Source organism: Syngnathoides biaculeatus, chromosome 4 (genome assembly GCF_019802595.1).
Source record: "Syngnathoides biaculeatus isolate LvHL_M chromosome 4, ASM1980259v1, whole genome shotgun sequence".
Classification (NCBI taxonomy): Eukaryota; Metazoa; Chordata; class Actinopteri; order Syngnathiformes; family Syngnathidae; genus Syngnathoides; species Syngnathoides biaculeatus.
In genome coordinates, this window is record NC_084643.1 from 30,788,190 (window position 1) to 30,804,311 (window position 16,122).

Here is a 16,122-nt window from a genome sequence, read left to right on the forward strand (position 1 = left end):
AGGCTAAAAGCCACAGAGGCATACGGAAACCCTTAAAACACTTTTGTTGTCTTGCACTTTTTTTTTTTTTACCTGCAGCGGGAGCACCACCAGGGCCACACAGATGAGGATGACCACCAGCAACTGCGAAGGCCAAATCTGTGGCGTCACATCTCCGTAGCCCACGGTGGAGAAGGTCACGATGCAGAAGTAAAAGGAGTCAAACAGAGTCAGGTTTTTCCCAGCTCTCTCCAGGTGCTGGATGCCACAAGCGCTGCAGACAAATGGAGAACACAAATGTATATCAGATAAAGCATCATACAATATGAAGGAAGCCTTGCTTCAGTGAATAAAAACATTTTATCCCAACTCCATGGCCAACAAAATCGGAATGATTGCGGCAGCAATGCAATTTAAAATTCCACTCACCTGATGTTACCGCTTGCCAAAAGTAGTATTTAATATTTGTCTATTTTTATTGGCACAGTATTTATAGTAGAGATTTAATGTGCATAAAGGAGGATATGGTTAAACTAGCCAGTAATGGCATTTGTACAAATGCCATTTAGTTGCAGCCTGAAAGGGGAACGGAAAAACACTGCATAAAATTTTTAAGGGCAGAGTTTTGTTGGATGCACAGACTTGTGTTAGCTTTTAATAAACAGCACAAACCTATACATCATTGTTCACTAGAGTTGCTGACTTGGTGGCCTCATACACGCAGAGTATTTTGGAGGTAAAACTGAATCCATGCCATTTTGTATGGGTTGTTTCTGTGAGACACTTCTGTTTTTTTTTAGATTTGGCCCTTTATGTGTAGCCACCCATAGCTCCGTCCTTAGTCGTCGTGGTAACAAAACTTGTACTCGCCATTGGCCTAACTGTAGACTGAGGTAGGACCGAGCTCGGTTGCATGACAGAGGGCTGCCCTCTCAAACAGGCTGAGTTCAGCAAAACATAAAATGGGGTTTGGAAAGCACACGGCAATTCTTGATCCTTGGGGTATTTCAGTAAAGCATTATTTCATTAATGCATCTGGAGACTGTTAAAAACTGTGGTGGAGAAAAATGTACATTGGTACTCACCCGGTGAAAACCAGACATAGTAAAGTGCAGATGAGGATGAACACCTGGTTGAACATGGCCGAGTGCGTCCTCTGAATGGCGCGGTGAAAGTCATTCTGAGAACATGACAGAAGAAGTTAGAGCACAGTGGACATCTGCGCTTATCTATTTTTTCCCCATTACATGAATGGTTGTTGTAAACAGTTGTTCCGTGTTAGTATGCTCCGTATCTGACCACCTGTGACGTGGCCTTGCTCTGCCGGTCTGCTTGGCGGAAGGTTACGCCATCTGGTCGAGTACCTCTTTGCCAGGAAGCTCTTCCTCTGAATCTCATGCCACTCACTAGCTAAAATCATGGATGGTTCTCGAGCACACGTTTCTCAATTTTTCAAGCTTTTACAACAGCTCAATAATCAATTCCCAAAGCATTCCGCAAGGAATTTTCCTGAACGCGTCAAAGGTTTTTTTTGTCAACTCACGCCTCGCAGCAGTTTGGACCAAATGGAGTGCAAGACTTGGCTGCAGTTGATTTAATCGTAACTCTGGCCGTCTAAAAATCAATCGGCAAAATTGTCATTGTGAGCATGTAAGAACTCTCCCATATCAAATAAAAAATCAAATATAATATAATATAAATATAATATAAATATGTATTTCCCACATCCACATCTGATCAACTGTCCAGTGTCCAAGTAAAGTACCGGTATTGTATATGCATCATTGTATACGCTACAGCAGGGGTTCTCATACTTTTTGGCTGCAGGGGAGAAATTTTTCCAAGGACTACCAGTTAAACATAACTACTACATATAGCCCTAAATGCCATTGGCCAGTGATTCTTAAAATTTTTAACACCAAATATCACTTCAAAAATACTCTGCTCTCCAAGTGCCACCAATAGGACAATTATTCTGTTCAATGCAGAAATATTTTTTAATAATATTGTAAGAGACTGCAACATTAACCCAGTTTAAATATTAGTACTGCACTTAAATAGTGTTACGAAAAATGTACTAAAATATTGAGTCAATTATCATATATTAAAAAAAAAGGTTAAATGAAATGTGTACTTTGATGAAAACAAACAAAAAAAAAAATACATGAATGTCTGACCTTTCAATGAGGACATATATCAGCAAAACACGGCTGCAGCAGTATAAACAGAGATCTTTCCCAAACACTGAGACCGATTCTTTAAAATGTAAAACAAATGTGTACCTACGTCTCGTTTCTTAGGCTGATCTTTTTAATCCCTATTCCAAATGAGACTTAGCACGAGTAACCTGAACAAATGGCGTCCGCCGCGAGAAGCCGACTCATTTGAGGACAGCGTCGAATAACAGCTGTGGGATGTGTCTTCACATCTCAAACGGATACTTACAATCATGTTTTCCAGCGCCCCTTTGGCTAGCCAGCAGTTCAGAAAAACTGGAACAAAAATGTTTCGTAAAGGAGGCCAGAAGATCTACAGGAAAAATACATAATGAATCAATGCTAAAACACAACATCAGCAGAAATTTGAGTCAGGTGAGCCAGCCATTCGTGACCTATATTCATCCACTCATTGTGTGCAACAATTTGATTAAAAAAATGGATTTGGAGCAGATAGGAAGGGGACCACACTAATTACTTACTGTGATAATAAATGGCACTGAGTTGATCATCTCCAATATGAAGGATATTTGGAATATCTGCTCCCAAATGTTGCCCTAGGATACAAATTGATTATCAGTGACTACACCTATGACTTACATTCATTAAAAAGTCCAAAGAAATGCAGAATATTTTCATTTTACCCAAAAAAAAATACAATAAGATGAAATCTATAATAAGGAAGCACTTGAAAAATGTAGCACCAATTCCTATCAACGCTATTTCCCAGTGACTTTCACAGTACTCATTATATTCAGCCATTTACTGTAAAGTAGTATGCGGCTTATGAGTGGCCCTACTTACAAGATACAAACAATCGCTTGAGCAATTTTTTTTTTAGTTAGTAATTAGCAGTAGTAAGTGCTAGAAGTTCAGAACAAGTATAAATCTTACAGGTAGTGGCCAATTCTTAAAAAAAAAAAGGGCAAATTCTTGCTTTGAGATGTTTATTACTACTCCTTTTTGATGATTAATAATGCCAACATATAATGTAAAACACTACAAAACAACTAGCACTGATGTTGTCGTGGCTGCAGCCCTTTAAGAAATAGATATTTGAACACAAACGGTATAGCAATACATGTATACAGACAAAAGAACAATACTCAAAAGCATATATTCTTTTATCCACTGAAAAAAATGATGTATATTACTGCATCTTAATGAGCCGTTGTGACCCTCCTCCCGGTGGCCAAGGTGCACACTCCAGAAAGGGCAGCACAATGTCCATTGAATTATCATAATTGACATACGGTTTGAGTTTTTTTTAACATGCTATTTAATTATTACTGTTTAAAAAAAAAAAAAACAATAAAAAAGTGACAAACTATCGTGTCGAGTGCATTCATTAAATAAAAGTCAAGGTAGCACTAAACCTTTTTAAATGATTATAGCAAGAGGGAAAATGACAAGCCAGCGAATACACTGGCAAATCTGAATCTGAAATGAGTGAAAATAATTCTTGGTGTGCCATGTAAATGTGTTGCTGTGGTGACAGTTCTCGAGACGAACTTAAAAGGCAGACGTGACGAAGACGCCTGAGGAAGCCGTGGACTGTGACCCAGGTTCCTTACCTTGTAGCTGAGATATGTGATCAGCATGGTCTCCAGAAAACTGATTAAAGCCACTGTCACCTGAAGTAAGAGGGAAAGAAAATTCAATGAAACTTTGGAATTGAAAAACGCCGTCTTCTTATTCAACCTTCACAGAGCAATTACTGTACTTCTCTTTTCATTTGACCATGGTCGTGTAACAAAACTAGATTTTTGGTACTTAGGGGCGACAATAACAATGAATCTATTTGAACGTTTGTGAATTGAATATGTACGTGTGTGTGTGTGTTTGTGTAAAATTCACGTTAAGTGTGAGAGGTGTGGTGCACCTTGGACTGGTCGCCAGCCAGTCGTAGGGCGCATCTTGAAAAACAGCATTCACACCAATGGTCAATTTAGAGACTAAAATTAACTCAACATAAGTCAACCACTTGTCCTATGTGCTGCCCATGAAAAATTAGATGATAATAATATGCTCACCTGTATTCCCCACAATGGATCAGGTCTGGTAACCCAGAAAATCAACTTCCTTTTAAAAAGCACAAGGACAAAAGTACAAGCCTTAAAAGGTACGTGTATATTGTTGCTGACCAATGACAACCTCATTAGGACAATTTGAACACAATGGGGGTCTTCATGTTCCCCCGACATGTGTGTAGCCAATCAACCAAAATAGGATTTGTGAAAATTTACAATATCTCCATTTGGTTCATGTCAGAACATGTAATTCTATACGAAAGACTTTGCTCTACAAAATTTTATCAGGCTCCTGACAAATGATAACGTTATATGTAGTATTGTACATGGTTATCGTTACTATGGGGTGGGGGTTATTGCAAATTATTGGCATTTTTATTAATTTCAAAGTTGATTTGAGATATGAGTGATTTAAGTTGTGTGCATGGACACAGAACAATATAAACTAAATCACAGGTGTCAAACTCAAGGCCTGGGGGCCAGATCCAGCCCGCCGCATGATTTTATTTGGCCTGTGAAGGTAAATTATGTGTATCAACTTCCATGATTTTTATTTAAATCCGGACCAAAATTTGTCATATCACAAATGATGACGAGATATTGCAAGCATTTTTGTGTTATCGAACAACAACAGTTGAAAAACCCATTGATTTCTGATATCAAAAACTCGTTCATAAATTTTATGTGTAAATATGATGAAGCGGTCTGAGAATTTTATGGTTTCCCAGTCATAACGGCCCTCTGAGGGAAATCGTAACTGCAATGCACCCCGCGACAAAAATAAAAAAAAAAAGTTTGAAACCTCTGAACTAAATCAAAGTGCAGCTGTATATTATAGGTTATAAGAGAACGTACCATTTGATTTCTGGTGACTCTGCTGCTGAATTTGGCCAGCTGGAGTTGCGAATGATTGCACTGTAGTTTAGGAAAAGAAAAATAACAAGATAACCATGAATGTTGGTTCTTGTGTCTGTCATATTAAGCTGCGGGTTATTATATTATAGTGTCCCCTTTTTACAGGTAAATCCATCAGTGGAACAAAGTGATGAATGAAGTAGTGGATTAAAGGACTCTGACCATGGGTTTCCATTGGTCTCCTTGGGGTCGTCCAGACTGACTCTCACTATGTAGAGGACACAGGTGAGGATCTTCAAGGAAAAGTTGAACAGCCGGATCCTCAAGCCTGGGGAACGACAAAAACCCTTGAAAATGCTCAGTATTTGTCCTGGTTTAAGATGGTGTCGCCTGAGTTTTCGACTTTTCAGACCAGGCACACAAAGTTAGTTTGTCACGAGGCATGAACAATGGAGCTTGACCGTGCTCTCATACTCTGTCACCACTAATTTCCCCCAGAAGAGTATCTTTCCAATCCCGACAGAATAACACAAAATAAATCGAGAGCTTTCATGGTAATGTCGTTCCGGTGATTGATGATGATTGAGCATAATCTCGACTGCAGTGGCTCTTCCTGACCAGATGGAGGTATTGGCTGTGTTGGACGACTCCTGAGGCAAGGCTTGCATCAATGTTAAAATCATTTGGTACCAACTGAGCATCGATCCGTAGCAATGTGGCCCTGCAGCAAACGGTGACATTTTCATTAAATTCTGTTGCCTTTTGTTGAAGGGCTCTATTGATGGCGCAACACTGACTGGACTTAAGGACAGCAGATCCCATGAGTTTTACAGAAGGACACCGGTGTTCCCCCCTGCCCCCCCGCAATGATGTTTTGACTGACTTTGTTGTTTTTTCCTCGTTAGAGCAATATGCTGTCCTTCCTCCCAATAAAAGACAGTCAATCTTCAATATGAGGCTTAATAAAGGCCCGATGAAATTATCAAAACCCCAAGTGGGCCTGAGATGGGATGCATCATCAGTGTGTGTGCTTTCATATACAATGAATGTGTTTGTTCATCCACACCGAGCCTCTTACTCTTTGCTCTGTTGGATACTGGCATAGTGGTGCCGGCTTTACTTACTTGACCTTTGATTTTTGATGAAGAAAAGCTTCAGCCTCTCCTTGAAGGTGTTTTCATTCACGTAGAACTCCACCTGCACCCTGCGTGGGAGAAGAGTCACATCTTGGCTGAAGTGTTCACATTCACATGCAAAGTCACATACAAGACATTAGAAAAAAAAAGCAAAGCAATTATGTCTTTGGTTTGATTAGCACACAAGTCTGCAGTTTCTAAGGACACGCTTCGGGCATGATTTGCATCCTGCCCTCTCCAAGCAGACTAAACATGACACAAACGTGGTTTCCTAGATTCTGTACTTTGAATCAGACATCTGTGTTTTCAGCCATTAACAATGGAAATCTAGAGGGACGCAGACACATCACATTTGAACATCCATGGTAGAGCAAATGACCACTTAAGCTGTGATGATGATTTCGAGGGGAGCGTCGATAAATGCAGGTTCTGTAATGCAGTGAGGCTCATTGTTGCTAATGAACACAGAGGGAGTTATTAAAGAAACGCAGAGCTGGCAAGATGAACAAGGGACACACACAAGGGCTGGGGAGGAGACGTAAGAGCAGTAGGGCAATTGCCACCGCCGACATGAGTAGGAAGAAGATAATAAGAAATATAGCATTCCCCACGCTAATTCTTCTATCGCATCCAATTGGCTCTGTCGCCATGGATACAGCTTCCAGGCCAGGAAACGTTCACTCACGTGTCTGTGCGCTTTCAGAACAAGGAATTAACCGCAAGCTGACAGGCTGAAACCCACAGGCACTCCCATCTCCGAAAACCCCGTCCCACACAAACACAATCCGCTATGGGTAAAGCGTGTACATCATCTCACTTGTCCTTGGTTAGATGATGAAAATCGTACAGTGAATTGGCTGTGATTCAGATGATCAATAATCTATGTGGTCCAGGTGTTCTCTTTTGAGAACAGCTGTCAGGTTGGACATATGCTGCAGCGATAAAGGCCGAGTATTTATCCAGCTATGCACACAGCAATGTTCAAGTCGATGCAGTTACACCCGAGAGCACACTCCAACTTGAAACCTGACTCCAAAATAAACTCGCATCTAATAATAATTGCTGTGATGTCACGCTTTTGTTTGAACTGGCTTGAACGTCGTGCCTCGTGTTCGTCTGGGTCTGTGAGTGGGCGGGTGAGATGAGAGTAGTAGCACAATGCGTTGGATGGGAAAAAAGTGCTTGTTGTATTATGTTTCAAATAGGGGAAAAAAACATTAGGATCCATCCATTCTTCAACACTGTTTTTGTTACGTCGGCTAGAACTACACCTTGGACTGCCATAAGATGATTGTGAGGAGCACTCCGAGTGGACTGGGCCTGACCCTGCACATCGACACTTCACTAATAACTGACGTCTTTTTTTTAAATCTCCAAAATAACTTGAATTAGTGGAGATATCTCCTCATATGAATGTAAAAAAAAAAGTAAAAATACATATATTTATGACAAAACAAATCGTAAAAATAAATCCACAAATAGGTGACTCCAGTGATGACGCACTCTACTCCACATGGAGCATGGGATCCATTGATTCCTTATAGCGCTTATCTTCATTGGCATAACAGGTAAGATGAAGCCTATCCCAAATGACTTTGGTATGCTCTGAACTGGTCACTGGCAAATCGCAGTGCACATATAGAAAAATAATCATTCACACTCATATTACTATGAGTAAGCAATCCAATGAATTTAATGTGCATTTTTGGGGGGAATGCGGTTGGAGAGTGTAAATCCAGAAGCATGCTGTCGCCATGTGTTATATACAATGCGCTGCCGCTTATTTCCAATTGAGGATTAGCAAATTTGCAATATTTTTAGGGCACCTATCTTTGATTATTTGCTAAAAATCTCATGTGCAGCTGTTTCTAAAGGCTTCCGCACAATGCAATTCATAATGTCATAACATCAATCAAAATACACACACAGTAAGCGTTCACCCAAAAATACATTTGGGGGTTTTCAGTGAGTGAGACACACAATGGCCACCACACCACCTCCAAGCCATAAGTTGCTTAACGTTCATGTTTATATCCCCATTAATGAATAAAAGATAGTTTCGTGTTGTGCTATGTGCTGTCCTGAAAAATTGTCAACGAAGCATTCTTTGAGCTTTTATGGCAATTCAGATACAGAAAGCTCAATGAAAGCTTATGTGGCAACACGTTACGTGATAACTGGAACCATACTGACCAACCATGTTTGCCTTTGGGACTTTATATAGTAATGGTAATACACTTAACATTGTAATAACTCGTTTTGCAATATAATATTTAAAGGTCCACTGTCATGAAATGCATGATTTTTGGTATGTTATTAATGAAAAACTGGAAGCTGGTATGGACCCATCTGTTTTTTCACCACAAAACATGATTTTGATGTATATGGCTTTTTGTAACTCCCACCATGAAAATCCTCTCGAGGGACTTGTTTTTGAGAAGCAGGAAGGCGGTCTCGTGTGTTTATAGTAGTTCTACCTGCAGGAAGGTAGCTCTTTGTTCCTTCGTGTTCGTCAAAATGCCTGCTCGTTGTATTGCTAGGTATTGCTCGAACACTCAGGAGGATGGATTTCGCTCTTCATACTTTTCTAAAAGACCTTGTTCTTCATGAAAAATGGATTGCACAGGTGCAAAGGATGAGAGGTTTGTGGGTTCCAAATGACAGTTAGGTGTGTATATGGCACCAAAAAAAATAATAGTTGGGGGGGTGCTAAATGTGTGGATGTGCAACCCTAGCCAAAGCCGTGATCGGCGGATGTAGCGCCGCTGGGGTGGCTCGTTGCGGTGCCAGGCCGCAGTGTCTCCTACCCTCAGTGGAGGTGGATCGGATGGGGAGGCGGTTTGGCCGCGGCGTCGTTGTCGCTCGCGAGTGGAGTTGTTTATCACCGCTGCGGAGGTGGATCGGACAGGGAGGCGGTTTATTCGCGCTCGCGGGCGGCGGCATCGTTGCTCGCGGCCGCCGTTCTTCATCACCGCCGTGGAGGTGGATCGTGCGGGGAGGCGGTTTGGCTGCATGCGGTTTGGCCGTGATCCGCATATCATCTAAATATGGCTCAAAACGATAGGGTAATAGTGCCCCGGTCACTTCACTCGTTTGTGAGATGTTCTCTTTTTTGAAAAGAGCTTCCGTCTCAGAAGGCGCGTCGGAAAAATCTGAATATCTCTGTTGTTCGTCTCCCATAGTAGGTGGCACAGCGTCTTCTCAATGGCGAATGTCCCAGTGTGACATCACGGTCGGAAGATGCAGCCAATATGGCTACCACTTGAATGTCGAATGAGACTTCCACAACTGTGGGCATGGATGACACACTCTTAGCTCATATTTATTTTTTCGTACAGACATTGAAGTTAATAACGTTATATGTATTTTTCATTACAATATTTATTTTAGAATGTTTATAGGCATGACACTTGACCTTTAATGACATGGGCAAAGAAAAGATGAATCTTACATTATACATTTAGTATCTTGCATTTCACTCTTAAATACTTGATGCATCCTTTTGAGTACATGCTAAAGTAAATTATGGTGCTGATGATCATCTCTGTTTTGAGTGGTTTGCCACCATCTTGTGGAAACCACATGTAAAAAAAAAAATCATTATTTTCAGGGTCCGGGGGTATCAGTTATACGCAGATTTTCATATGGCAAGGATCCAATATAATTCCTGGAGCTACACCAAATTATAATGCTGTCTTACTTGACCCATGCCAAACATGACTGCGGACCACTGCCAAGGCCAAGAAAATCTGCATGAGTGATGGGCTTTTAACTCATTTAGAAAGCGATCTGAAGCCTCCACTGTCGCCGAACATAAAGTGAGGAGCAACTACCTGTGCTAAGTGTTGCATAATTTGTCTCACAAGTCAGTTGCCACAATAAAACTGCAATGTTGGTACTAGCTAGGCTAACAGCCTGCCCGGCTTTGTCTGTTCTTTTACAACAACTTTTTCTTCTTTGTTGTATTTCGCGTTCTGCAAACCCTGCTCCCTCATGGTACCGCTTAAAGGTACCATGAGTATTGGTACTATGATACCCAGCTTGAGGGAAAGGAGGATTATAAGTGGAGATAACGTTATATGTGGCAGAATGGTGCTCAACTGATTAGCACATCTGCCTCATAGTTCCAAGTTCCAGGTCCTGCCTATGTGGAGTTTGCATGTTCTTTCAATGTCTGCCTGGGTTTTGTCTGATTTCCTCCCACATTCCATAAACATGCATTAATCCAAGGTTGGTTAGTTAATCAAGACTCTAAATAGCCACTGGCATTGAATGGTTGTTTGTTTATATGTCTTGCAATTGGCTTGCAACCAGTTCAGGGTGTACCCTGCCTCTCGACCGAATATAATTGGGATAGGTTTCAGCATGGATGTGACCCTAGTGAGGATAAGCAGTACAGAAAACAGAAGGATGGATGGATCACTATGTGTATGTGGTGTGCTGTGTTGGTCATCTCAAGTACAACACACAAGACAGGAGAACTAAAAACACTGCAATCTAAAGTTTTAAAATGAGTTATGATGTTAAAAATCTGTATATGTGTGCCACACACTCAATACATGAATCGATAAAATTCAATGTCCATCCCTATTCTGCACTTTGCAATTCGCCCCAAAATGTAATCTTGGCATGTCTGAATCGTGTGTGGTATTTAATGGTAATTTGTTTGTACTTCTTTTTTTGGTGTAATTCTTCTATCAAAAATGCAATGAAACTATAAGTGCCTTGACCGAAGTCAATATACTCACTGTGAAGACACTTCCAGGCCAACAGCGCTTGTGAGTGTGTGAGTGTGTTTCCAATAGCTTAACAAGCTATTGGAACAAAATTGTTCCTGCTGTGAAGAAGTCATCCTGCTTTTAATTATGTTGCACAAGTGCCGCTGCATAAACAATAACTAATGAAAACTCAGCAGTGTGTTATTTCAAATTAGGGCCACGAAAAGATGACCACTTTTCCTGTTTGCAAAATTTACACTCGTCTGACTGTGGTTCAGGCTCCATGGGTTCAGTGAGTGGTGTAAATGTGAGCGTAAATAGGTGTCCGTGTCTAGATGTGCACTGCGAGTGACTGGCGTCCAGTTCAGGGTGTGGTCGGCCTTTCGCCCGAGGTCAGCTGGGAAAGGCACCAGCATCCTGCGACCCTAACCAGGATAAGGAGTGTTGAAAATTGGATGGATGGATACAAAAAGCACCATTCCTCTGTTGCAACATAAAGGCTGCAGCCATGCTAAAAATATAACTCACTGGCCTGAATACTCAAAAACCTGTATTGTCTTTTTCTCATATCCTCCTTCTTCCTCTTAGAAAAAGATATTGTGTAACTGGACTAAATCCAGAATACTAATAGGGAAGTACATAGGTTAGCTATAATCACCAAAAGGGAACCTTATTGGGCAGCAGCCCGAAAAGAGCAAGGTGTAAGTATCAGTCAGTTTTGTTCTTCTGAGTTATCAATACCTGCCTGTAGAGAGATATACAAACACAAGGAAGCAGTAGAGATGTTACAAGCAGTAATATAAATGCATACAAAACGGTGATGCGCCAGGACAAACCTGCAAAGTTTGAAACGCTTTCCACTGGTTTTCTGATGACTGTGCATTTCAAATGGTCTGATATAATGCAGTTGTCAGATATAATTCATGATCTATCACGCCGTTTGGACTGGAATGTGCCGACATGGCAGGAAATCTGTTTACCGATGTCACAATTTTCAGAAGCCCATATTGATAAATGGTTGATATGCAAAACCCCAAGTGCTACCTCTAAGGTTGAAAATAAGGAAGCTGGACAACCTCTAATCTGGATTACAAAGCAAATGTTCCCAATACTGCGATTGGCTGGCAACCACTTCAGGGTGTACCCCGCTTCTTGCCCGTTGACAGCTGGGATAGGCTCCAGCACTCGCTGCGACCCTTGTGAGGATAAGTGGCTAAGAAAATGGATGGATGGATGTTCCCAATAAAAAAACATTTCCATTTTTTTATTTCAATAACATTTTAACATCAAGTGACATACAAGTGTAAGAATTAGTCATGTCATCAATTATGTTACTTTCTCTAAGCTTTAAAAAGGATTCAGAAATGCGATATACAGTGAATATAGTCTTCACTCCCCTGATAAATTGCTAGGTTTTGGAAATATATAAAAAATAGACCAAGATACCTTTTGATTTTCTTGCAGGGTTTTCATGACATTTTCTTTGCTTTCTAACAGAAGCCTTTTTGTGCAATACAGACAGCTAAATGGAAATGTTTGTAATACACAGCTACTTCCATGCTTCACTTTAAGCATACTTTAGTGTTCTTTTCATGATGTTTGCGTGAAACATACTTTTTGGAATGATGGCCAAAAAGTTCAACCTTGATTTCACCAAACCATAACACAATTTCCCACGTGTGAGGGATTGTTCAAGTGTGTTTTTAGAAAACGTAGCCGGGTTTGAATGTTTTGGTTTGTAAGATCATGGCTCCGTCCTGCCACCCCATTTCTTCTTTTAGAACACATCTTCACAAATGGCACAAGATAAGCCAAAGTAAAAGATAAAAAAACACAGTACATGAACACGAAACAGAGCTTGAGAGGTATATGAACATATTGTGTGATGTCCTAACTTTCTTGATTCACTTTGAGCTTGGCAATTATCCAGGACATCCAACTTGAAAGTTATCTCTGCATGAAGATGCTTCGCAAGCACAAGCTGGAGAGTGAGCTACCTGCTGCCAATGCTCTTAGAGCAACAATTTATTGAGATGGTATGATGGCAAACATTATTGGCTGCCACAGGAAATACTTAAGTGTGATATCAGGTGTTTGGGGGTGCACTTGATAAATGAAAATACTGACCACAGCAACGTTGAAATATTTATAAGGCTCGTTCAAATTGTTTGTGAGATTCCTTTCACTAAGAAAATATGTTGCCAACAATGTCTCTCGGGGATTTGAAAGAATCAACGCGTAGAGGTGAGAGATGAAGGTATAGAGTGGATGCCAACATAGTTACAGCTCAACACTTAGTATGTCCCTCGGGATCCAAATCCATTTTCAAACAGTATTGTAAAAGCATGAGTAGTCAGTAGGTAATGCACAACAGGGAAAAAGTCATTGGTGTGAATACAACGTATGAGGAATCAACCACTCCCAAACACTGGTTATTTACTCTAAGTATGACTGGGGAGTTGTAGCATGCAAAGTGCGTACAACTATCAAGCTTATCAATGGTGGGTCAGATTGAAAACTGGATTGTGAGGTTCCAATGACAGATGGTTCAAAAAGAGTTGGACATTGATACACGAGCTGCCTTTTCACCATAATGTGGTGTGATTGAAAAAAATAAAATAAAAGAGCAAATTAATGTACTTTATCTTTTTCTCTCAGGTTTTGTCACCACAACAACGGCTGAAAAGGTAGCTCTGTATAAATAAAAGGGTCATTGTCAGCATTGTGTAGCAATATTATTGTTCAGGCACAAATCGTAAAACCGCCAAATACGGTCAAAATGTTATGTTTGTACAACCGGTGTAATCAAATAAAAAGTGCCGCGCGTGGCTCTGTGATTGTTTTCCCACTCTGTCCTTTGTGCCGTAAAGCCTACGAAGACATAATCCATGCCATGCAAGCATGATCATGCCAAAAACTTACTGGGCATTGGTTGAGTCCATACTGTACTCCTCCTGATACCTGAATGCAGCACACATGGACACAGATAGGTACTGGTTAGGAAAGCAAGGGGAAGGCAAGGACGTGATGGGACAGAGCGAAAAGGATTCCACTGACGATCGTTGTGGCCACCTTGCGTCATGTATCAACAAATCCTGATGGTATGTGTACTTGAGGAACACTTATTGCAAACCACGGGAGACCAGTGAACACGCCCGCTATGTACATGGTCGTACGGATGGCCAGGAAGAAAGTGGGAGTGCTCAATGCTGACATGCCAGGATAGAGGCCAATTTTACCGTCAATTTTTACCGTCTGAAATAAAAGCAGAACAAATTGATTTACCTTGAGGCCACTATGGTTAGAAGCTGATTGTTTTAGCCAGCTAAGGCTATGTAGTTGAAAAGTTTCTGACAAGGAGTCATCATATTTACGCCTGCTTAAGGGGCTAATGGAGCGTCCATTAAAGCCAGGAAGCAGCTGGGTCACAAGAGAAGAGCTGCACATCCCATTAATCTGAAACATCTCGCCATATCAACCCGGCCGAGTCACTTACTCGATCCCAATGACTCCATCAAATGTCCAATTGTGGCTGTTTACCACCAAAAGCTGCTTTTGGTGGCTTTTCCATGACATCAAAAATATTAAATGTACAATCAATTCACTTCAATCCCTTTCAGTTTGACTTTCACAGCTTTGTGTATGGCCATTTGTAACATGCACATTTCTAACATTCTAATTCAATTCAACTGATCCAATTAAATCACAACAACAACAACAACAACAAAAATAACATTATATAACTGATACAATTACACTGTTCATTTCCATGCCCTTCATGAACAATAAAGCAAATAGTAGATGGTTTGACACACTGTTAGGGATACAGTACACATGAAAAAGGTCTATGAGTTGAGTGATGACAATAAAGATGCTGTCTTGTTGCAAACTGTATTTCCTGCATTGTACAGGAAAAAAATGTGAAGTGATACAGTATATCCTTAAATATGCCTTTTTAGCAAAAGTAATATACATTCACATCCATGCAATTTGCATCTCTGTGGCCTGAAGCTATCATCCCTTCGGTTTGAGACATTTAGTAAAGCATATCACGCTCACCTCTGTAAGGAAGCTTTAAAATCCCAAGCCGGAGCTGAGCTAGCGAAACAACAAGTGGAAAGCAGCACTTTGGAGTCATGCTTTCGGCCACATTCCCCGCAAAGGACTGACGGGAGGGAGGGCCTCGCACATGGGCATTATCTCTGCAGCAATTTCAAGGGCAAATGGGATTTGTAGTTTCACTCACGGCAAGGATGCCACCCGTGGAAGAACACTTGAGCGCTCAATTTATTGCATATTTAAAGAAGCAAGTTAGTAATAGAATTCATATATACACTGTGGTAGTTGTACTTCCAGGATGTTTTGCACTACAATACTTTGGGATTCCTTAAGAGGTGATGTTGAGTCGCTGAGCCTCGACTCGCTTCGGTTTTGGTTAATTGGTTTTCCGTGGAAAAATACTCACACACACAAAATAAATATTGAACAAGACTAAAAAAGACCTTCTGTAAAATTCACTGTATATGATTTTTTTTTACCCGAGAGCGGCCGGAGGGCAGCACTGAATGGGACTGCTGCAGTCGAGTGGAGGTTGTGGAGTTTCTTCCCCCCAATGTATCCTCAAAATCATGGCCTAATGAGAAATCTGCTACACCAACAAGGCTCAGATAAAAATTCTTGCAACCCCACGATGAGGAACGAGAAAAGTACCCAAAGCAACATAACACCTCCTACTACATCTACTTTTGCAAAGAGAAATTGTCAATAGCGAGTAGATGAAGTTTCAGGCAGTGGAAAAGGGCACGAGTTTAAGTTGCAGCACAAGACTAAAAAACACACAGGAGGTGCTGCAAGAGTGTCTCTATGTTTTGAAAGATTATGCAGTATTTTCATAATTGTATTAAAACACATTTTATTTACCCGTGTATTTCTTATGTTTATTTGCATTTTTGTTTGTTTTTATTGATGTACATCTCAATTTTTCAGCTGCAGCTATTTAAGTGCTCTATAAACATAGCAGACATGTGTTAGGAATAGACAATTTATTTTTTATTTCATTTGATTGATATGTTTAATCTTGTATTATCTTAAACTGTTTTTATTCACGCATGACTGTAATTTAACCATGTGAAGACCTCTTGGTGAAAAGTGTCTTACGAATAAAATGTATTTACTTACAACTTCTTTG

The 16,122-nt window shown here is 40.6% G+C and overlaps 1 protein-coding gene across 1 annotated transcript in view; it reads right to left on the reverse strand.

The window, feature by feature from the left end:
* The window catches only part of kcnt1b (potassium sodium-activated channel subfamily T member 1b), a 65,446-nt gene that overhangs the window by 23,568 nt on the left and 25,756 nt on the right, over positions 1-16,122 (reverse strand). Inside the window, 9 exon segments of the mRNA XM_061818275.1 lie at positions 73-253; positions 1,065-1,159; positions 2,425-2,508; positions 2,678-2,752; positions 3,770-3,829; positions 4,229-4,277; positions 5,081-5,140; positions 5,303-5,408; positions 6,205-6,284. Of these exon segments, the coding sequence (XP_061674259.1) occupies positions 73-253; positions 1,065-1,159; positions 2,425-2,508; positions 2,678-2,752; positions 3,770-3,829; positions 4,229-4,277; positions 5,081-5,140; positions 5,303-5,408; positions 6,205-6,284 (790 nt within the window).